Here is a 24,283-nt window from a genome sequence, read left to right as displayed (position 1 = left end):
CTGGTAGAAGTTGTTTTTAGAGTTGATTTTCCCCAACAGCTACTCCTAAGGAGCTAACAGACTACCACACATCAGCAAATCTGGGGGAGAAAAGAGATTCAACATACTCTCAGTTTATCTTGCAAATGTTTAACTCATATCTAAAAGATGGCTTAATGCCCAACCATATCTTTAAAAAAAAAAAAAAAAGCATTTGTATTTCTAGGTAGCCTGGTAAAATATGAACATTTACAGGAACTGAGTCACTAAAAAAGCCTTTTTTTCCCATTAACAGTCACAAACATTAAAATAGCTGTATTTTTAGATACTGTGTATGTCTTGATACATTTCTAAAAGGCTGCCTTAAAAAAGATATCCCTCATATTCAAAACACTGCATCAGGAATCTAGCTAATTCCAAATTATAAATATAGACCAGCAGAGCTTGCCTTTCTGTATTAGCAACCATGTACATAAAATACTGTAAACAAATACTTACTGTACCATGGGAAATTGTGAGAAAACCATTTTTAACTGAGCACTTCCTTTTCTGCCACACTTTTCTGATTCTAGTTTAAAGGGGAAAAAAAAGGTGACAGTTTAAAATATATTTTGTATTGAATTGCTTGAGCTCTTAGCACCTAATATTTTTCCCAGCAAACTCCAGCAGTACTTACCCATCGCTTTTCTTGTACAGACTGCCACTCCGTTCAGTGCCATGTTCCTTGTTTCCCTGAGGCTGATGTAAACTGTAAGCTGTACTCTGACGAATCTGAGAATCCTGAAATAATCAACAGCAATTTGTAATGCATTCCACACTTTCAACCAAACTACCCCCCCATTAATGAGTTTCAGAGCTTTTCCTTCCTCCTCTAATCCAACAGGCTAAATGCAGTACGCTTTTCCTCCTCAATGAGAGAGAACAAGATCCATTTCTTTTTTCAGAGGGCACCAAAAACATTTGAGAAGTATCCATTATCAGCACTTGCCAAAATCTTTTTAATTGCTTTTATTTAGATGCACTCTTGGCCTTAATATATAGGGGTTTTAACCCAAAACTTAATTGAGTAGAAGGCTTCCCAACTCACATAAACACTGTAGGGTACAAACATTAAAGATTATTATTACCCGCAATTTATAGTGCACTCTTCCATTGAAAAAAATAATTACGTACATCAATTTGAAGAAGCAATTTTTTTTGTGGAAACAAGTCAAGTTATTGTCCGAAAAGCAGAAGAGACCTCCTGGAAATATAGTTCAGGAGTCATACAAGAAAATTAAAAAGTCCTATCCAAAAAAGAATAAGTTAAAGCAAAATATCGAGAACAAAGTAGAATTCTGAGACAGGAAGAGACAAGGATTAATTGAACCCTTCTCACTGCTCTCAGAACTACCCAGAGGCAGGACTCACTGCTGCAAGAGTCCAACTCCTTAAAAAATAAGAACCTGAAAATGAGGAATCTGATGTGTCACACTATACTAACAGCAGTAACATGACAGAATGGACTTTTAAATGCATACAGTAATGACTATTACTTAAAATTTTCATTTTTTTCTTTTCTACTGTCATTGCTCTATGGACACAATTACTCTCATGCTACATATGGCAGCTAATACAAGTATAGCAAAGAAAAAAGCCACAAAGCAGATCACCAATATGACTACGAACTATTCTACACATGATGGTAGGGACAGAGCTCCCACCTACACCCCTGTTCAGAGCACTTAGGACTCCACACCTCCAAGCTGCAGGATTTCAGACTCATCCTGAATACACTGCTGGAGCTCAGTGGTCCTGAGAACCATGAGCTGAGCTCCACACAGGCTGCAGCACTCCTTGGTGCTCCTTTTCAATACAAGCAACCTGTACCCGCTCCCTGCCTCTCAGCAAGTGATCCAGAAAGCCATAGCAGGTAGCTACAACATCATCTGAGCCTTTTAAAGGCACTACAGAACTACCACTTAGCTGTCTGTGCCTGACAAAGCATCCCTTCAGATTTAAACCAGTCTGCTTATCATTCCTTTCCAGTTTGTTTAAATAGAATTATTTGGTTTTGCACTCTGGCTGCACAACATAAAGCCAGAACAACATTTTTAAAATATTCCTGTCACTCATTAAAAACCATTGCACGCATACATTTACTGACTTCTGAAGAAAATCTGATCTGACACCAGCTATTGTGCCCTACCAATGCCTTGATCTCTGCCTCCCACTAGTCAGTAAAGGAACTCCATTTCCAAGATTAGAGGTCTTACAGGAAATTAATTTCAGTTCTCCCCATCCTCAATTATGTAAAGATTACGGATGACCTCCCACACCTGCTCATAGCACCATTCCCATTACTTTAGTCTGTGCTGCTACTTTTTGTGCATTATTTTCTGCCTCATTTCAGCTACCTCCCTTCATCTGTTTAGGCTCAGCTGCTGTGTTTGGCCCAACTGGCAAACCAATAACACAAGCTTCCTGCCTTATTTCAGCAGGAGAGGAAGCTGCAGAAGCTGATGTGTATTTCCACACATTCATGACTATGAACAGTATCTAAAAAAATTTAATACTATTTCATGAGAAGAACTTAAAGACAAACATATCGTCCATTTTAAATTCTCAGCTCAGGTCACGTCCAGACCAATATTGTCCAACCTGATTGCCAAATGATGGTTTTCCACAGCTGTCTGACAAGAAGTTCATGATTTTGATCTAGCTCCTAAGAGACGGGATACCACCCCACAAATCACCACTACAATTAACATCCTTCTGGTCAAGTTCAGCATGCCTTTTCCATATGCAGGCTCTCCAAAGGATCTTCCCTTATTTCTGGTTTGCATACTGCACAAAACAGAGATAAAAATCACATATAACAGGGTCAGACCCAATGGCCTCATTGGAGGAGCAGAAACAATGTACATTACATATGGGAGGAAATGGATCTCTGCAGGATAGAGGACACACACCTAGTGCAGAGTATTGTCATTTTAAGTATATATTGAACATAACAAGATCAGAACAGGCTGAAGTACACAAGCCGAAGGAACTGAACTTTGACCACCTTATCAAATTTGAAATGCAGATAGGCATATAAAAAGAGGTGAGTAATTTAAAATTTGCCGCATGTTTTTAGTGAATCACTTCACTGACCATAGAAAGGTTTGAAATTCTTTCTTCCAAAGTCTATAAAGACATACTGACTTCTAAGTCAAGCTGAACAGCAGAGCTAAAAACGAAAGAAATGTGAAAACAGTATTCTCTAAAGATGGTCTGTGACTACTGGTAAGAGATATTCTAAAATCCTGTTTATCAGCCCTACTATGTGAACACAACAGAACTTTTCATACAATGTGCTTTAACCTATACACAACAAATTTTGGCCAGCCATTCCACAGCTCCCATGAAGCAGGATTTTTAGACTGTTTGGATCACTCCTGTGTGTAAAGCTGCCAAAAAAAGCTCTCATAGCTCTCCCAGAGCCTGAACGTCTCCGACATTTGCAGGGTCATTGCCAAGAGCATGTTTCAGAGATACATCCCTTATCTATTATAGCCCCACAAAGTCTCCAAAAGATGTACCTATCAGAACGCCCTGCAGGCAGCCTTTCCTATAGCACAATTACCATAATTTTTGTCAAGAAACATAAAATTTATCCTATTTTGCAGTGGCCTAAACAGATTATAGGTTCTACCAAAGAAGCAGAAACAAATCTAAACACTACAGTCACAGGAAGTGACCTCACCCAAGGTCATGGGAACAAGAACAGTCAAGGCAATACAACTCTAAGGTTAACTCTGAAACTTGCAGAACTTCTACATTTGAAAAATAAAAGCTTAAAAATTAAAAATTACGAAGGTGTACACAAAATTACATTTCAAAAAGAAGCTTCAATACAAACCAGGTTTGAGGAAGCTGTGCGCAGGAAGAAACTATGCATACAGGCACAATGAAGAAAGGTTCACTAAGAGTGCTTGTGTGTTCAGTTTTTTAAACACAACAGGAACAATATTTGTCAACGTTCTGTCATTTCATACATGAAGTCCATTTTAATTAAAAACACATATATCTTCAAAATCTTGCAAGAACATCAAATCAAGCAACTGGATTTAATTTCCAAAAGAAAGTACAAAGGAAATCACCAATTTGTCTTAAAACAGTTTTCTTTCCAAAGAAAAATCTGATAAATTTTTTGGTAACCTTTTTTTTTTTGTTTGTTTGCTTGGGGTTTTTTTGGTAATAAAATACACCAAAGAGGAGAAAGAAAGAACCAGTCTTTTCATGCCAATAGACAACAACTCAGAGGAAAAATCCAGTTTCTTGAAATCTGAATGGAAATCATGCCACTATTTTCATTAAAACATAGTAACACTTACTCTCCTAGACTTCGGTCACAAAATGTAAATGCATTTCAGGAAGGAAAAAGAAATCAGTTATAGTAAAGAAAATTACAGTGCAACATGAATAATATTAGTGGGTTGTACAGTAAATTATACAAGAACTCTTTGGCATCCCACTGATTAATTGATATTTTCAAAACCTTTAAAAATAATTATAGTACTTCTCATGCTCTGCAGGTAAGCATCTATATCTAAATCTGCAGAATTAATAAACAATGACTATAGCATAAGGCACTTTTTATACTTGTATTTTAAATGTCACAAATCCAGTAGAAATAATAAATTTTTGTGTGTTATTAATTTTTGAGTCTGTGAAAAGATGTGTACTTGTCACATCTTCCATATACATTTAATATCAGTATCACTGACAAACGTTCCCAGCAACCACGAAAGCCAACTACTTCTGGTATCTCTCTTGAGCACAGACCCAATTAAAAGAGGCCACCTGATAACACACCCTAAACAGCAAAGATTCCTTCTTCAAAGTGGGCAATCAATGGCTAACCCAAAGCAGTCGCCATTTCCACAAGGATCCCTAGTCTCTCATTCTACCAAGCTCAAATTTGGAAGTTTTTGGCAAATCAGTATAAGTCCTGAATGTCAGGCAGACTTTAAGTAAGTGCCTGCTGATCTTATGGGACTTTGTACACACTGGTCATTATCACAAACTTCCGAGGTAACAGAGTGAAGAGTGTTCAAGACTGTTCCAAATGCCTGTCAGCAAGTCACAGAATCACACAGGTTTGGGTTGGGAGGGGCCTTTGAAGATCATCAAGTCCAACCCCCAGCTGCAGGTAAGGACATCTTCCACTAGTTACATTGCTCAACAACTATCGTCTGTCACCAGTAAAAGCTAGAAGTCATCATGGGAAGATCAAAGCAAGACCGGAAAAGATCAAGGAAGTCTGAGCCCCATAGACTAAACTGTTTCATTGTGATCCCTCTGAGAAAGAGAATCTGAAAAGGGGGAGGGGGTTCATTCATCACTTACTCATGGCCCAGCAGCCACACAAAGGAAGCTGGCTGGCATTTATTTATATCAAGAGGAGGCACTAGCAATCTGAAACAAAAGTAGACCTAACATTTAGGATTACATTATACAAAAGATGCTTACTTCCAGATCAGGGTTTGCCAAATGAAACGACTCTATAATTCATTAAATCTAATGGCAATTGTAATTAGAACTCAAAAAATACTTATTGGCTTGCCAAACTGACCCAGGTCTTGCACACTTGAACACTGGCATTTCAAGTGTGTAAGGAGTAGCAAACTTGATTGTCATTTTTGAAGATGATGACAGAAGTGTTTTGGGATTTGAAGTTCAGTTTTACATAATCTTTATACAGTTTGGAATAATATTGTGAGATAAAGTTCTATGAATAGGGTCTTCTTGATACTGCCCAAGTTCTTTCATTCTCAGTTTCAGCAACAGTGCACTATCTGAAGTATTCTACAATACTGGTAACAAAAATAAATTACTTTTCAGTAAGCCTCATATTTTTAGTGGGAATTCATTTTTTTAAAAAAATGCCTTTGTCAGAAATATTCAATATCAGCATCAAAACAAAGATGAATGAACAAAAGGAATTAGATGTCTGATAAAAGTTAAAATAACTCTATTTTGAATATTAACATTACAAGTAATTAAAATAGGTGTTTCAAAAAGTTAAACCACCTTCTATGCTCACCTCTTTCTGATCAACTTGGAGCGCTGATTTTAAAATATCTCTGAGCTGTGTTAATTGTCTTCGTTCTTCATCTTGTGCTTGTTTAATCTCAAATGAAGAAAAACACAGGTTAAAAATAACATTTTTAAAATTTTCAATGCAGGTCTTTCAAATTTGCTGTCTAATTGAGTCATTTTTTGAGAAATGTTCAGTGCGAATGAAAGCAAAGAGAAAAGATAATGTGATCAGTTTCTTTTCCTTTGTATCTTCAGAAAACTTGATAATGATTAGGATATTGCTGGGTTAAGACATTGATATTGCCTCACAATGCTCTTGCTTCCTTGTGTTCCATTTGAAACCACATGTTATTTTCCACTTAATAAACACTTTAGAGCAAAGGCTGTTTTCAATAACATTTTACACAGTGGGGTCCTGAACTGAAACTAAGGCTTCTGAATGCTATATTAAAACAAGATTTTACTAACAATCTACTCCAAACCTTAAAGGCTGACTATTAAAGCAGGAAGGCAAGTTGAACCAAAATGATCATGCTTCTACTGTAAAAAACTAAATTTACCACACAAATATGAAAGGTTGCTACTCACTGTATAAAGATCTGTCGAGAGCGTCTCAATTGAAGGCTTGAGACTTTCAACTGCTTTTAACCCATCCTGAAAGAAACTTATAAAGAAAAGCAAAAAGCAACCTGTTATGAAACTTTACTTTGTATTTTCTGCTTAGAAAGTTGCCAAAGGAAGATATACATATTATTATGCCATGCCATAAACTTCAAAACAGCAAACTTTTTTAATCCATCTTTGACTGATCCACCTCTTTATTTCCATCATAGCTTATTCTAACACACAAAATCCCCAATGAGACTCAGAACTGCCACAATCCACTGCCACATAAATTTTCCTCATTCTCACCTCAAATACAAGTTCTCATCCCATTTTCTGAAGAAATCTTGCAGAACATGCAAGATTCATTTGCAGAACAGCAAAAGTTCTAGTAGATACAAAATAATTGTGACTTCTTGAAGCCACATAATTTCATGTCTGATTCAATCTTTTTACTAAAGGAAAACCCCTTTGTTTCCCAAGCATTAATTATGGTCTATATGCAAACTGAATATGCTACATCTTTCTGTAGTACATGTATTTTGTATTGGCAGAATAATGCTATCTATGCCAAATATTCCAGTTCTTAAAAAAAAAAAAAAAAAAAAAAAAATTTAAAAATTAAATTTTAAGTAATCACAATTACATGCATATTTGATTAAATATTGCTGCACTGTTTGCAACATAAAATATTTTCACTCTGGGAAGCAGTCACAAAAGTGACAACACAACACAGCATTTATGTTGCTGAAATTTTATTAAATGGACAGAGCACATTAATGACATACTGCAAGTGGAACTGATTTTAAAAGCAACACAGCTATTTAGGGAAGAAATACATAGATGCAGACTGCTGTTTTAAGATGAAAACTTACTGATTTCAACAGGTTAGCAGTGGCTCTTTCAAGTTTATAGCTGTGACTTCATTGCTACATGACAGATTTGTAAGACTACCACAACAAAAGCACATAATTCTAATGAGAACTACGTGTTTTATTACTGGGTCCTCCTCTAATAAACTAGAAAAAGAGTGACTTTTTCAGTATTCTACTACTTACGCAACTTACTTTTCTTGAGCACAGAATTAATTTAGATCATTGTTAGATACACTCAAAGAAGTCCATCAAAACTAAAGGACCACTAAGTAATAGATCAAACTAAAAGCCCTGTTTCAAGAGTAGTTTATAAACATGGCAAATTATTGTTTGGCATTCCTTTGGAACATACACCTATATTCAATGTGACAAGCTCAACCTGATTACATGTTTCAGAATATAGTAACAAAAGTAATGACTAATATGACAAAAGGAATCTGTCAAAAGACATCAGCAAGTACAGCTGAATCTTTAGATTTATTTTGAAAATTCCAGGAAAGTGTTATGATGATGTCAAAAGTTGAAAACAAAACATTGTTCCAGTTATGTAGATATAAAGAAAAGTAAAACATACTTGCACTGAGCATGAAAATACTTGATCAAGTTCTGAAGCAAGTCCACTCCTTTTTTAATCTTGATTTCGTTGACTTTCAGCAGGTACTGTTAAAACAGTAATTCACAAAAGAAATTACTTATTACTGCTACAGGGGTTTTTTTAACACTTTGTTTTCAGTCACATTTCAACAAGTTTTAACAGTCAAAGATTTACAAAACCTAAAAGAAAATGCAGCAAAAAGTGGCTTTAAGAGTTAAATCACACGAAAGGGATTCTTGTCACTGCTGATTGTTGATATCCTGTGAGGATGTTTCACTATGATTTGTTCAAGTTGTTAGAATATCCTTTGTGGCTTCTAAAAAAAGCCTCTGCTAAAGAAAGCATGGAAGGGTTTGTGTAGTACGTTTAGGAACCCATTCTTACACCTAGCAGCGCATCTAAAACTGTATCTCACTGGTTGTTAAATTCATTGCTAAACAGATGTCATTAAAGAGGAAAGCAGTTCACTAAAAAAAATCTGCCTGTTGATTTTATACTTTTCTTTATCAAATCCTTATACATGGTAATTACAACAAATTACAGTTTAGCAAGAGATTTTTCAAAAAATCTACTGTCAAGTGCAAAAGAACTGTAATTACTGTCCTTTTGCATAAGGCACAATCAAAGTCCATATTAAGTGGTAGCTTCTCCCCTCAATACCATAGCATAGATAGGTCAGCCATGCAAGCAGAAGTATGATTGATCAAAGTCCTTAACTGTCCATTAAATGACAACAAATTTTAACCCCAACTTAGACCTCCACTCAAAGAAGTGAATCTCTTCTTAATAATCCTCTAATCCATCTGGTTTTCCCCTTCTCACAGTACACCCTAAATGTTTTAAACCAACTAAAGCAGTATCCAGGTGCCACCTTTCATTGTTACAGCTTCTTATGCTGGTTCAGGTGAACAAATGATGAGCCTGAATGCAGACATGCGCACTGGATAGTATTAAGTTACAACAATCACCTCTCCAGCTCCTGTTAATTTAAAATGGACCTCTAGGCATCTGGTATTCAGTTCACTCTCATAATTTATAGAGAACTAGTCTGTCCTTATGATAAAACTTCAATATGTCAACCTTCTGACTTACTATCAAAACAAAACCAAAGTCCTCTTTTATGACTATTCAGAGGTAACTGAGTATAAACTTCTTTTCCTCAAAATCAGAAGAAATACAGGATAAACTTGAGCTATTCCACATTTAAGGTAATTTGATCCAATTTCAGAGACTTCACCCTGCATTATCACTACAACTGACTAAAGTGAACTCTTCCTTTACTGTGACACAGCAAGAGAGAAGCACTTGTTCCTAGTTGTTTCTTAGGAAGGATATAGATGGGCAACTCACTGACAACATCCATATGTTTATTTGTTACTCAAATCCCCTTATCAGTTTCAAACATTTTCAGAATGTGAAGCTTTTATCTTTAGTATGAGTGCATGTAGTTACTAAAAGTGATATTCAGGACAACTGCGGTTATGCTATGCTGGCATATGAGTCAAATTAGCTATCACGATCACAGGAAAGTCAGTAGAAACACCCATGGTGTATTTCTGGGCTAATGCATACTAAAAAAGAACACAGCAACTTGAGTTCCCAACCACAGAGCCAGACACATCCTTAAACCAAAAATATTCCCATCAGATTTAACATACTGCAAAATCACAGCGATTTTGAAGTAGAAACATTCTTGAAACAAGAATTTCAAGAAACAACTTGAAAGACAACTGGATCCCATCCTTAGCACTTTTTTTCTGCGCCAACCCAGCAGTGTGCTAGGCTAGAACCTCTCGTCATAATAATGCAACAGCTGTCAGCACAGGGAACAATTTAGAGAATGATCAAGGGATTAAAATAACTTACAGTGAAATAGTAGTGTAAAGACTTATTTATTATAATCTCTTAGTGTTTTATTGAGCTTTGCATTAATTTACCTGTTAAGTGAAATTAGCAAATATCTAAATTCCTGGCAAAGTTTGCCTATCAGGATAATAAAAAAACATATTTTCACAAATGGAGTCAACAAATAACTTGCCATTTCCCTTTAATATCACAGCTGCTGTTAAACAACTACATTTTTCAAAGTTTTCCTAAAACCAGCAGCAAAACAATAATAATTTCACACTGAATCTTACCTCACACATCTGTAACTGGAAGAACCTTCTTTCTTTCTCCATCTCTTCTGCAATTTCAGCTCCACTTATTTCTGTACGAATCATCCCATGCAGTTTAGCATGCTCTTTTTTCTCCTTCTCTATTTTTGTACTATAAGGCAAAAAAAAAAAAAAAAAAAATCAGTCAATGAAGTGAGAAATCCACAGCCTCTCAGGAAATCAGATTATTCACAAAGTCTACTGACAGATGTGGAGCCAAACTCCTGTAGCTTTGCATATGACTTACTTCCAGATGACATTTCATTTGAAATTTGACAATGACTAAAGATCAGCAATGACATACAGTAGCTGAAATCTAATTAATCATCTAAGTAATGTTCAGACAGATATTCCAAAAGAAGACAATAAATGAGAAGAACATACTAAGTTCTTGCTCCAAAGAAAGAAAATACAGGAAAAAATGATGAGTTTTAATTGAAAACATTGGGGGATGTTTAATCCCAACAGAGCAAACACTGGTTAACAAAGTTCAATTATATCACCAGATTTATTGAGTCTTGCCTGTCATCAAGTCATCTTCTATATATACAGGGCTTCCTAAGCCAAAATCACAGTTGCTCTCTCTACTTGCTGCTGAGCCAGTTGGCACTGGGAATGCCGGCCAGCTGGCTGTGTTGCAGACTTCAAAGTCTGTTAGACCAGCTGTCCTAATTCCCTAAAAGTTTCCATGAACATTTTCCAAGAGCTCTGAATAAAACAGGTTCTCCTGCAGAATATAAATGAATAACCAATGCCTGGCATATTCCCATAAACTCACTTCTGCATTTGTTAAAGCTATTCTCCATATTATTTCTAAATGCAGTAGCATAATTTGACAACACAGTTAGACAAGTCTAATATAGAAAAAAAAAGATATTAAGGAAAGAAAATACACGAGGGTGTTTACTTTTTGAAGACTTTTAGTTTGCCACTCACACTGTTTAGAACCTCAAAATTCTGAAAAGAGCTTCCTGAGGAAATGCTATACTGCTTTTGAACAAGAGGAAGCATTACACAGGAATACAGGAAGGAGATCAGAGGAACAAGTAACACGCACAACTGTCCTACCTCTTCTTGGGCAGTCAAGTGTCTCTCAGTTCTCTCTCTGAAAAGATGACATGTCTCAAGTACTCTCTTAACCTGATGTTAACATTACCCTAACAGCTTATGGGAAAATGTCTAGAAGGTCTAAGGACTTCCAGTCAACAAAATATTCTGTACTTAAACTTCTCAAGAATGAGGAACTGGAACTGACTCCTATTACATCTCAAGCAGCAAGGGAAAACAAGAATTAATTCCATTAATCCTACCCCTCAACATGCCCACTGGGAAGCATTTTGAGCAGCAATTCAAAAAGCCCCACTGTGCTCTCAGCACAGGCAGGCACAGCAGAGCCAGCCCCGTGCAGTATTCCAGCAGCCAGCACATCCAGCCAGCACTGTGCTCCTCCTCAGCCCATCACATCCCGCCAGAGGCAGACGTTTGGAAGGAAGCTCCTCTCCTTTGAAATAAATATTCTGCAAACCTCCAGTTGCCTGAATTAAACTCAATTCCAGAATGTTCTATTTTCATGAAAAATAAGTCTGTACTCTTACTCAATTACTCCCAATTACACTATATTGTAGGCACAGAAAATGAGAGTCCAAACACAAGAACCAGACAATCCTGAACAAGAAAGAAAAAGCATTACAAAAAAGATTAACAGAAAATTATAAATATGCAGCTCCTTTCTAGCACACACTCTAGAAGAGTTTACATTATATCATACATGATAGTTCTAAAACAGCCAGACCTCAGAGGAAAGATCCAGGATGTCTCAGTTCTCTCAATTTCCAAATTAACCTAACAGTTCCTGAGGCCAGAGAACTCACTGACATGTGACCAGGTGTGTGAAGGCTAGTAACTACCAATTACTACTGTATATTATTTTCATTGTTTACAGAGAACAATACTCAAGCATAAGATAATGAAACCACCTCCAAAATCTCAGGAGTTTATTAGCATATCATACGGTATCTCTAAATGCTAGTTAAACCAAAAAAACAGCTAACACTGCCAAAGAGTCAAACACTATGCACAATATCACAGCATACATTGTATTCCTCCTAAAGGAAGCTAGATTTTGGTGAAAGAATCCTTCCTGCTCTTTTAAGGATAAACATACTCCACAGGCAAAAAAAAACCAGTTAAACCACGATGAAAGTATACTGACCTCTATCAAGCAATTCAGAGAAAGATATCCTTGAAGTCATTTGGTGGAGTTTCAGGCTACCTGTCTTCAAAAACTCAAAAAGGTACTTTACCAAAAAACCAAATCATGTCTCAGTGACAAGTATCAGAGATACATGATGGTGCATTTCACATTTGCATTTCCTCATTATTTATGTTTTTAATATCTAATTACATCTTCACCTTTGTAATTCAGAATTTATCCTGTTGTTTTGCTACAATAATTTGCTGCCTTCTACCTGACTGATACTACAGGACACTTAGTTTTCAGGGAAAAAAAGAAACCCCTCATAGCTGTGGTGCACACAAATCTTTCTAGTGCTAAAGGCTGGCTGAGTGTCCTATCCAAACACAAGGATCAACTCAGCTTCAAGTGTCAGTCTATTATGACATTAACCAAATCCTTTTGGCAAAGACAGTCCTGTAATGTAACACTGGGATTTCCAAGTGTTGCAGGGTATTCAGGTTTTCCAGGCAGATCAATTAACCCAAATTAATAAGAAAACTGTGAAAACTCTGTCATACATGAACTCCCTAATTAATTTGGTCTTTGCATGTTAAGTGTTTTAATTAGTTAATTTTGGGTTACACAAATTTGAGTGTTAATGTTCACCCATCAGTCCAGGTACAAATATCAAGTTCTGTTATTAGTGTGTTCACTTGTTCAAAGCAGTTTATCTGCACCAGTTCCAGTTAAAATCCCCTAGTTAAAAGTGTCCCAGTTAAAATTCCCCTTCCAACTTTAAAAAAAGAGTTGTTTTTCTTACGTTCTCTGTATACTTTTGCTAATGTTTTAAGCTGTGTTGGATGTATTTTAATATTTATTTTAAGGTTTTCTACTTTGCTCAGAACCAGCCCCAAACCCCAGTTCCTAACAGCCAACAGCCAGTTTTAGACCTTTAGCCGTTGGTCTGTAGGTAAGCTCCATGGCAACCTGAATCTTAATAAGGACATGTTACCACTCTTACTCCAGCTGCTACTACCCCCTGACAACGACGAGCTATTGGTAGACAGAGATAATCTGTCAAAGGAAAGCACCAATCACTTAGAACCAAAGGGGTGTGCCATGGGCGGTCTGTGGGCGGACTGGGGCGGAGCAAAGGAACTATAAAATAGTGAGTCAGCCTCAGAGCAGGTGCAGACCACTGCAGACTTAGCTGTGGTGGGCGCCAGTGCTGGGCACTTAAGCCTTACTCCTATTTAGGAGCCTTCAATAATTTTTCTCCAACTTTTGGGTTAGCCAAAAGTCAGCCCAGCACTGCAAGTTCTCCACCGGAGGTTCAGTGCTGTAAAAGCCAAAAGATCTCCAATCCCTGCGTTCCTGGGAATACCCTTTTGAGCCACTAGGATCCCAAATTTTGACATTTTCCTGATTTTTATAATTTTTCAATTTTTTTCTGTTTTAATAAATTATTTTAATTTTTCTAAGAGTTGTCTCGTTCCTCACAACTCTAAAAAATACCCTAGAAGCCGTAAGAAAGCAGCAAATGTTTTGTAATGCTGCTGTTCTTGAAGCTCATGCAGCACATATCACATATACAGACTTTGCTGACTAAGATTAAAATGTGAGTACACGTCAGTCCATTTACAACACAGCTGCACATAACTAATATACAGTGAGCTCAGATGTGTGTAACAGACAAGCAAAGCTGAAATACAGGATGAAGAATTACAACAGTAAAGTCAGAGAGATACAAAGTGAACCCATTCAGTTTCCAATATAAGACTATTTTTACAGCTTCAATTTGAAAAGCAACCATCTTTCAATATAAATTATAATTTGCATTTCAAATAAATCAATTTTGTCATATAGATCATGGTATAAATAAACACCAAAGACTTGTATTTATATTCTGCCAGTCAATAAGGGTAAACAATCAGAGCACCCTGTGTACATGCAACAGTAGTGAACTGGCTGGCTGGGAAGCAATTCTTGTCATTCTTCCTCTTCTTCTCCATAGAGCAGGAAGCCAGGCCGAGTCTGGGTACGTACATGAGAAGGTGGAGAGACCAAGAATAGCACCTGGAAGGAACACACCTGAATGGTAGCACTCTGGGAAAAGGAGTGCTTCTGAAAGCTATTTTGTTTGACAAAATAATACTAGACGTTTTCATTTCACATATCCTCTCTTTGTCTAGTCCTCCTTTTCAGTGTGACTCTCTAGGCACTGGCCCTCCAGCTTTTTGGTGAAAGACTCTCCATTTTATTTCACCCTACTGCCTGTCAATGCTGACAGTAAAGCATGTCTCTCCTATCACTCAAGTCCTCAAAGCAGAAGTCATATTTTCCCTTTGGAAATGCTGGAAAGATTTTCCCTTTCATACATCCTGCTCTGAATGATAAAGGGGAAGAGGGCAGAAGGAGCAAAATGTGCTCAAGTATTTTCATCATTTCATCCATAACAGCTGCAGATTCATTCAAAGATTTTTCCACTTAATTTGTAGGTAATCTCTTTCAAAATAAAAATACTTAATATGAAATCTTAGACTTGAACCAGTATATTGTGGATGTGGTTACATGGACTTCAGTAAAGCCTTTGCCACTGTTTCCCACAGGATTCTCCTGGACAAACTGGCTTCGCATGGCTTGAACAGGTACACTGTTCACTGGGCAAAAAAACTGTCTGGAGAGCCAGGCCCAGAGGACAGTGGTGAACGGAGTTACTCCAGCTGGTGGCTGGTCACTAGTGTTATTCCCCAGGGTCGGTGTTGGGGCCAGTCCTGATTAATATCTCTATGAATCACCTGGAAAAGGGGATCAAGTGCACCCTTAGTAAATCTTCAAATGACACTAAACTGGGGGGGAATGTGGATCTGCTGGAGGGTAGGAAGGCTCTGCTGAGGGATCTGGACAGGCTGGATCAATGGGCAAAGGCCAGTGCTATGAAGTTCAATAAGGCCAAGTGCCACGTCCTACATGTGGATCACAACAACCCCAGGTAACGCTACAGGCTGGGACCAGAGTGGCTGGAAAACTGCCCATCAGAAAACAGCCTGGAGGTCCTGGTCAGGAGCCAGCTGAACACAAGCCAGCATGTGCCCAGGTGGCCAAGATGACCAAGGGCATCCTGGCCTGTATCAGCAACAGTGTGGTTAACAGGACCAAGGCAGTGATTGTTCCCCTGTACTCGCCACCGGTGAGGCTGCACCTCAAGTGCTGTGCCCAGTTCTGGGCCCCTCAAAGACATTGAGGTGCTGGATCAAGTCCAGAGAAGAGCAGCAGAGCTGGTGAAGGGTCTGGAGCACAAGTCTGATGGGAAGTGGCTGAGGGAGTTGGGATTCTTTAGGTTGTTCAAAAGGAAGCTCAGGGGGACCTTATCACTCTCTACAACTACCCGAAAGGAGGTTTTAGCAGTGGAATTTCAGTTTCCTCTCCCAAGTAACAAGCAATAGGACAAAAAGAAACTGCCTCAAGTTGTACCAGGGGAAGTTTAGATTGGATATTAGAAAAAAATTTCTTCTGGAAAGGGTTGTCAAGCATTGGAACAGGCTGCCCAGGGGAGTGCTTGAGTCACCATATATGCATGTATTTAGATGTGTAGATGTAACACTTACGAACATGCTGTAGATGTGGACTTGGCAGCACTAGACTTATGGTTGAACTTGACCTTAAAGGTATTTTCAAACTTAAATGATTGCATTATTCTATTCTGTGACTCTATATTTAAGCTACCTTGTTTAGCACTTCCATTCTATGTCACTATTTTCAAGCTGTGACCTTCACTTTGTCTTATGTACTTGCTTTAAAAGGAAACACAGCAGAAATATCTAAGAGCTATGAATATCAATGATCTACTGAGTCAAGTTAGAGCTCTGAAGAAATAAATTGAGAAAGCTTACAGAATTTTCAGATAAAATTTTTTCATATTGTTTAAAACATGAGTTTACCAAACTAGAAATATGATCACTTAAACAAATAGCTGAACAGATGACAGCAGGTATCTTAACAGATGACTGTATTTGACTTTGTTCATTTTTCCATTGACTTCAAATGGTTCAGAAACAAATCAACAGTAGTTATTTCTAGATATGAGCACTTGCGTTTCTTCACAGAAGAAATGTATTGCTAATGCCTGGATCTTAAAATGCCATAAGGACATTCAAACAACTTGTTCTCTTCACTCAGTTGTTCACAAGAGACCTCATGCCCAGTTTTTAAAAGGAGAATGGCAAAGGAGGAGACGCAGCCAGCCTTCCCAGGAATAGCTCATTAGTTTTCATTTAACCTTTATGTTTCGTAGCATTAGCATAACACTTATTAAAGACAACTTCTGAAGATAATAGGCATTTACAGGGCCCAAAATAAGACGACTCTATTTTCTAAAACTAACATTTCTTTATTTTCAGGAAAATCAGGTTTATGTCTGGAATACAGACATATTCAGCTAAAAAAAGAGTGTAAATAATACTCTTCAGTAGGTTTATGCTTCTATTTCCTATGCAAAATTGATACAAAGTCTTTACCTCAGAATCTACCACAACAGGACTGATTAAACTGAGGCATGTGGGTGAAATCTGGCTCAGTGCCTTGCTGAATCCGATCTGTCTGCTGGGAGAATGAGCAGTCTTTATGATGCGTACTCCTTCCCCATATGGTCCCCCGGCACGCCAGCCATTAGTGTTTAAGTACACGGGGGAAAGCAACTGCCCTGTAACAAAACGAGCCCATTCTGAAACAGCTCTCCCAAAGGACACAGACCAGTCCCGCTATGCTGCTGGAGTGGCCGGCAGCATCTCCCAGCTCTTATGTAGGAAACTCCAACTGTAACTGAGGTCCCAAAAGAAGTGCGCTGCTTTACAGCTTTAAAAACATTTAAAAATCTTTACGGCTCCAACTGAGTCATGTTAACGATTGATGGTGAGAAAAGATAAATTATTCATGAATGGCACCTCAGGATAGTCCCAATTTTTGACTGAGACAGGTTTGCAAGAAACTATTGGTTACTTGTTCCTCATACTACCTTATTCAAGAGCAGCCCCAGAGTAAAAATAAACAGCTATGCAGCTTCCCACAGTTATTTCAACGAAGGTGAGTCTGAAAAAAACACTCTGACAATTTAGGTGGCTATGTCTGGCGGTTAGCTAGCCTGCGGTACAAAAAACAAAGAGAACCCTCGGGAAAGACAGTCCCTAGCACCAGAGACTTCTGTCAGGTTAGGGCGAGAAGAGAAGCCTCTCCCAGCATGCTTTGCCCTGTTATGGTAATCTACCCCAGTTCTGCATTCCTGGTTGGTTGCTGTTTGCCCTGCCCCCTTGCTGCCTTGCATGTTCCGTGTCTTAGAGAGTTCTCCCCTCCAGGTTCCCCCCATTGGCCTTTGCCCCTCGCCACTCCCCCAGAGCCTCTCCATTGGCTCCCATTCTCTAGTCCCGCCTGTGTACCGCCCCCGTGCCGTCACATCATTGGTCCCTGATGCTCGCCCCGCTCCCATACTTAAACCTGAACCCTCCACTGTCTCGTCTTCGCGTGTTGACTCCTTCGTGGTGCGGATGCGGAACTCTATGCGGAGATCCTTCCTGCCTCTTTGCTATCGACCCATATTACTGAAGCTATCCCTGCATTTGTGCATGCACGTGTGTTTGAGTGTGTGGCTGATCCTGCCGAGCGGCTGTGCTAACGAGACGCTCTTGGAAGAGCGCAGCACCTGGCGCTCCGGCACAGAAGCCGCGGAGCCCCGGTTAGCGATAGCTATGGGGCAAAGAACCTGCATAGTAATCAACAATGATGGAAGGTGATCCATGAGCATCAGAATGGATCTTAACATCTCTCTCCCAAACAAGAACTAGAGATGTAGTAATTTTTAAACACAATTACATACAGAGGTTGAAGCAGCAGCTCAAAAATGTTATGCAAATAGAGCAAAGCAAATGCCATTTTAAAATTAACTTTATTTCTTTTCATATAGGTCGCACGTGGGTCTATTTGCACCCAAGAGGTCATCACAAAGGTGAAAGTAAGAGAGATGAGACAGGTGACAAATAAGCTTAAATTTTCCCTTATAAAGACAGCAATCAATATGAAAACTGTCAATTCCCCACAGACTACAAAAATACCACTTCATTATCTGGCATGTAGCTTCACACGTGTGTACTTGTGACTAGGAAATGCATATGAACTATATGATGTTAAGCATATGATACAGAGGCATGTGCAGAAAAAGGGCAGCCTAGCAGCCTTGAATAGTTTGTTAATCCAAAGGGAAAAGTAAAAGAAAGAAAGAAAAAAAAAATAGTCAAACCAGGAAGAATTTTAAAAATAGTTATTCACCTATTTGAAGAAATGTCATGGAAAAGACAGCTCACTAAGCACACACCTAAAATTGGTTTGGGGCACAATCCAAACAAGTGGTTATCTAAAGTAACAGATTGAAGAAGGCTGAGCAAACCTCTGGCTATCAGCACCTACATCCACCATTCTACTCTGGCAATACATGCTGTAGGTGAGACTGGTGTTACCTGTACTGGTTCCTTTGTCCTTTTTATTAAAGCAGAGAGCATGAAGATACCACAACAAAACCCCCAAAATTTGCAATTAAGAGTTCTTGAGGTGAGTCTGCATCCACCCACTGCAACAGATGACCAAAACACACAGCTGTAAGGAAGTTTAGATCCATTTGGGACAGCCACAGAATGAAAGAGTCATTTTCTTAAGAAACCTCAGCAGCATGTATAATAGCAACCCAGAGAAACCTCTTTTTCAGAGAAACTAAACTGTTTTCTTATATTCAAAAATTAGTATGAGAAAAAAAGCTGGCCTGAACAGATTCAGGCTCAAATTAATATTCTCATCCTAAATTGAAAATCACATCATTAAACTTCCCATCTCTGGTTTCTAAAGACAAATGCTCCATAACGACAGCTCATAACATCTCAATTTTTGTGGGAACTGATCTTATGCACAAGAGGTCTGACAAATCCGACCATCCTACTCCAGGGGCAGAGGTCTCAGGGAAGTTCCAAGACTGAATTTAACTTAACCATGGAAAACTGGTCTGCTCCTTGGTATAAGGAACACAGTTTGCACTGAAAAACAATATTCCCTGACTGCCAACCTTATGCCATGAAAAGTAGTTTCTGCTGTTGTAGAACAGCCTACAAAAAAGGCAGAAAAGACCAGCCCACTGTTTTAAAGAATTTTCTTGTACACAGAATTCCCAGACTCCTTATCCTGAGCCTCAATCAGATGATCCTTTTGTCTTGATCAAAGTCAAAGAGTCCAACAGGCTGGACTAAGAGCTTAAAACTCCGAAATACAGATGTGGAGATTTCATCTAACCACTTATAAAAATAGAGCGCTCAGTAATTGTACCAGCCCACCACATAGAAATACCAAAAAAATTGTTCATGGATCTGAAAGAATTTCCTGATGAGTATGTGCTACCTTTGACTATGGCATGTTGAATAATCTGACACATAAGTGGCTTAGAATGAGCATTGTCAAGGAGGTCTGCTTCATTTGTTAAAAAATCTTGCAGAAAGTGTGGAAAAAGAAACCCATTTCAGATCAAAACTCAAATGTCTTACTTGAAAGCAAAGTCATAAAACAGGCTTTCAAAAGGATTGCCAGTTAAAAGAAAAAAATCTCATTATATAGTACAAGCAGCAATGGATTCCATCCCAGAGACAGAAAACACATCGTCAGCATCACGTCTTCAGGTCCTGAATGACCCAGCACATAGAGCAACATTTCCAATATGTCCATAACCTCAAATAAAAATCCCCAGATATAGAGATACATTTTCTAAGGAGATTTTTTACTTCTCAAGTACTTAATTAAATTAAATAACAACTGAAAATGTTTCTGAAATATCTGACTCTGAAACATCAGCTCTGAGCAAACCAATGATCAAGTACAAATCTTTACATCACTTCAACACACTCATCCTAGTGAACATTAGATCAGAAATCCTAAAAGCACTCCAGATCTTAGTTCAGTAGTAACATACAAATGCTCTTGGTGGATGTCCCAGCAGTGCACAAATTTATTTTAAATTCTGCACATAAACTTCGTGGGATGTCAGTATGAATAGTCACACACAGGTAAACAAGCTTTCAGATCCAGCAATCAAGCACTGGTAGACAACAGCAGACTAAATTATAGGAATACTCTTCAAGGTCTGTCCTCAGAGATCAACTGCTGCCATAGGCAATGATTAGAAATCTTAATTACTTCAACAGTCAATAACTGGTATGGCACCAAATGAGACTGCTCACTGGTGTCAGAAACATAAACACTGGAACCATCACAATATCCCATGGATTTAGAGTGTCAGACCAGAGGTTTACCTCAGTAATTCAGAATGTCTTTTTATGAAAATCCAGCTATAGCTAGGCAGTTTCAAAAACCAAAAGCGACACAGATCCTCCTCAAAATTTGATGCTGGAAAGCAGTATTCCTCATTATTACTCCCAAAAAGAATAATGAAATTTAGCTAACTTGTTGCTTTTGCGAGTAAACCAGCTACAGGAATAATTTCTGAAGACTTCAGACAGACTAACTCAGTGGGCACCAGAGAATCATTATAATTTTGTGCAGTTGAAAAAAATATACAAATGGTGCTAGATTTTCAGCCAGTCTAGTTGGCTGTGGATCTGCAAGTTATTTATGTTAAATAGTGTCATCATACGTGATTCCTCTGGACCTGTATCATCAGAAATGGTCTGATACAAGGCAGCTTTATTTCAGAGGAACAAAGATACACGTGACACAAAGCTGACAGTCATAATCCAGATAATACTGTAATGTGAAATAAAACTCACTACAACATTCTACTTCAGAGACCGTCAGCTGTGCTGATACAGCTGACCAGGCCAACCCTGGAAACAACTGTCCCAGATGTAGGGCACTGAACCATTTAAGATTTGCAAGGAACCGGAATCAATTGTTTTTGATATTAGGTGTTGAGCTTTGTTGACTCATGCAATTTATTTAGCTGGATATAAAACTCCGATTTTTATAAACTTATTTTACAGCTGCTTATATAGTGTATCTGGTAACTTCAAACAAGTGGCATTTGCTAAGCTGGGTTAGATCCACAACATAAGACACAATTTACAAGCCTCAGATAGGTGTACATCCACTTCTAGTACATGCACCTGCTGAGAGCATCCAATCTTGGCATTAAATAATAACCTCTACAGATTTCAGTTCCATTTCTCTCTTAAATAAAAGTTTAAAAGATACATACACTTTTGTTTCATAGTCCTTCCAAGCTTTATCAAAGGGTTTTTTCAGGTCCTGTCAAGAAAAGAGAAAAAATTACAGCCAGATATTTACATGAAAAATACTGTGGCTCTAACAATGAAGACACACCTTGGCCACTTGCAGTGCCTGCAACAATAAGGGACTTCACTCTTTCTTAACAGCTCACCTAAGGGCTGTGCAAAAGCAATCTTGCACATAGGAAAAACAATCTTGTGAAGAGAATTAATACACTCACGTTTTTAAAAGTGTGTCTAGGATGCTTTTTGCTATGATTTTTACAGCTCCATTTTACTCTTTAAAAGGTATAACTACATGTTATCCCAAGACCATACTCTGCTATTAATCAAAGTAACTACTTTCTCATCATTCTATCTCCGGCTCTACTGGAAAAATGTCCCTATCCTGAGGCTGCAGTATACCCTTGGCTAAGAACTTGATGCATCACACTAGAGTTTAAAAAATCAATTTTCCACTGACTTAATGGGAACAGTATAGGCCTTATGGCTCAGCATAACTAATTCTGTGAGAATTCTGAATTACTTGTATTCCAAATTCCTTTATCTTCTTTCCTCTGAATAAGGTAATTTGAATGAAATTATCTTAACAAGTTGTAAAGTTATTTCACTTATGTCTGAAAATGCAAGAGCTGAAATTCTGATGAAGTTCAAGAGAACAGACAACTACAAAAAAATGTTAACTGTCAGACACTGGAAAAACTTTGCAATTACAGATTAGGAACTAATTCTTACATGTTAGTTAATTATTGAGATAATTATTAAATTAACTAAAGCAGCATTTGATTCTATTTTCTAGCCAGTGGTGCAACACTGTATTGTAATAAATGTATTTATTCTGACATAGAGAAGAACAACAGTGAAATGTGGTAAGCAAACAATACAAAGATAATAAGCCTGTCTTACCAAATAATCTATTTATCCTCCAGTAATTTACAGAAACCATTTTTAGTCTATGTACATATTTTTCTCCTTCCTTCAATGTCCTAGAACAATAGCTGCCAGTCACTTCCTGTTTGCTCACTAGTAAACAAAGCATAAGCTCAGTAAGTTTGCTCGCCATAGGCTCTGAAATTTTTTAAAAACATATCATCATTTGAGTCCTAAGTTGCTGTTATTTCAAATAGAAAATGTCCTTGGGGCATAAACAAATAGATTTCAGCTTCTTCAAGAAAACTCCTATGCTCATACAGTCTAATGTGTGTTTCTTAATAGTTCCAGGTAAGTTTAGAATGCTAAATAAATATACTAGTAATAATCCTTTAAAATATAGTGCTACCCTTTGCTCAACTAAGTAAATATCTAAATCTTACATCTCTTTCTCTGCTTACCTTCTATATTTCAGCCCTGCTTTTAAAGCTTCTCAAATGTTGTTTTGTATACGGAGTCAAGAACACGTAGTATGTGAAACCACACACAGAAGGGATGACTCAATTCACAAAAAAACCCAACAAACAAACAAAAACCCCAAAGTCTTGTTTATTGAGCTAACATGTTATTTGAGTATCCTATGCCTTCCAACACATAATATTAATACACTCGCTAAATGTATCTATTGTACCAAGAATAATCCTATATATAAATAGGAAGAAAAACATACCCCTTTTACTCCTTTCAGATCTCCCTTCAACAAACTGTCCAATGGAAAAGTGATTATGTTATTCATATTCTGAATCTGTAACAAGAAAATTACACCAAATCAGTTAATATTTTTAGACACAGAACATAAACTGTCGTAATACACACATTTCAGAAAGTTTCACAAGGAAATCTTACATATTATTTTCCGACCCCTGCCTTATGGAGATGTTTATCAGCACAACCAGTAATCAAAGATGAAAGCAACGTGAGTTAATTAAACTCACTCTGGAAACACTATACCCCAAGCGAGCAGGAAACCTCCAGAATTATTGCTGATTATAAACATCTCATCCAACAGTGACTGCAAAGTAAGACCACTATTTTTTACATTGCCTTATTTCCCTGTTTAAATTAAATGAAAACAATCATACAGTTTTCTAGCACTGATAATTTTAAGTTCATGAGCATATTTTATATTAACCTTGTTCACTTTCCAGCCTCTTCAGAACTATTCCATGAAACATATTTGCTACTCTCCCAATACATGGCATCTTACTCTGAGAGAAGTTATAAAGACAAAGAATGCTGGGCTGTAAGATAGCCACCATTCCAATATTTTCCATTTGTTTTTAAGAAGCAATACATCTGCCTTATTCATCTCATGCGAACTTGGAAATAAAAATTTTATGAGATCTTTAGTATGTAACTAATTCAAGAGAAAATAAGTACTTCAAGAAGATTAAAATTATTTCAAATTAAGACAATGGTAAAATAATCATGGTTTTAGTTAAGTATCCGTAATGTTTTTATACGGAAAAAGAATGAACAAACAAGGTATGGGCCATAATGTCTAGGCAGAGTGTTTAAACTGTACCAAACCAAATGGATTGGTTGCTCTGAGGAGCAAAATCCAGAATACGTTAGTGTTGGGGGCCTTCCCCCCTGCCATGGAGCCCCGGGAGCGGGGCCCTGGGGGCGAGACA

At 37.8% G+C, this 24,283-nt stretch overlaps 1 protein-coding gene across 1 annotated transcript in view; it reads right to left on the bottom strand.

Moving 5' to 3' along the window:
• Positions 1-24,283, bottom strand: part of ASAP2 (ArfGAP with SH3 domain, ankyrin repeat and PH domain 2) — a 76,832-nt gene that overhangs the window by 33,439 nt on the left and 19,110 nt on the right. The window contains exons 4-12 of the mRNA XM_017744985.1: positions 23,320-23,394; positions 21,689-21,738; positions 10,257-10,386; positions 8,098-8,183; positions 6,634-6,709; positions 6,050-6,136; positions 4,338-4,346; positions 656-759; positions 478-547 (exon numbers count right to left, since the gene is read on the bottom strand). Coding sequence (XP_017600474.1) covers positions 478-547; positions 656-759; positions 4,338-4,346; positions 6,050-6,136; positions 6,634-6,709; positions 8,098-8,183; positions 10,257-10,386; positions 21,689-21,738; positions 23,320-23,394 — 687 coding nt within the window. The remainder of the gene's footprint in view (positions 1-477; positions 548-655; positions 760-4,337; positions 4,347-6,049; positions 6,137-6,633; positions 6,710-8,097; positions 8,184-10,256; positions 10,387-21,688; positions 21,739-23,319; positions 23,395-24,283) is intronic.

Source organism: Corvus brachyrhynchos, unplaced genomic scaffold, assembly GCF_000691975.1.
Source record: "Corvus brachyrhynchos isolate BGI_N302 unplaced genomic scaffold, ASM69197v1 scaffold116, whole genome shotgun sequence".
Classification (NCBI taxonomy): Eukaryota; Metazoa; Chordata; class Aves; order Passeriformes; family Corvidae; genus Corvus; species Corvus brachyrhynchos.
This window is presented reverse-complemented; position numbering and strand designations above follow the sequence as displayed.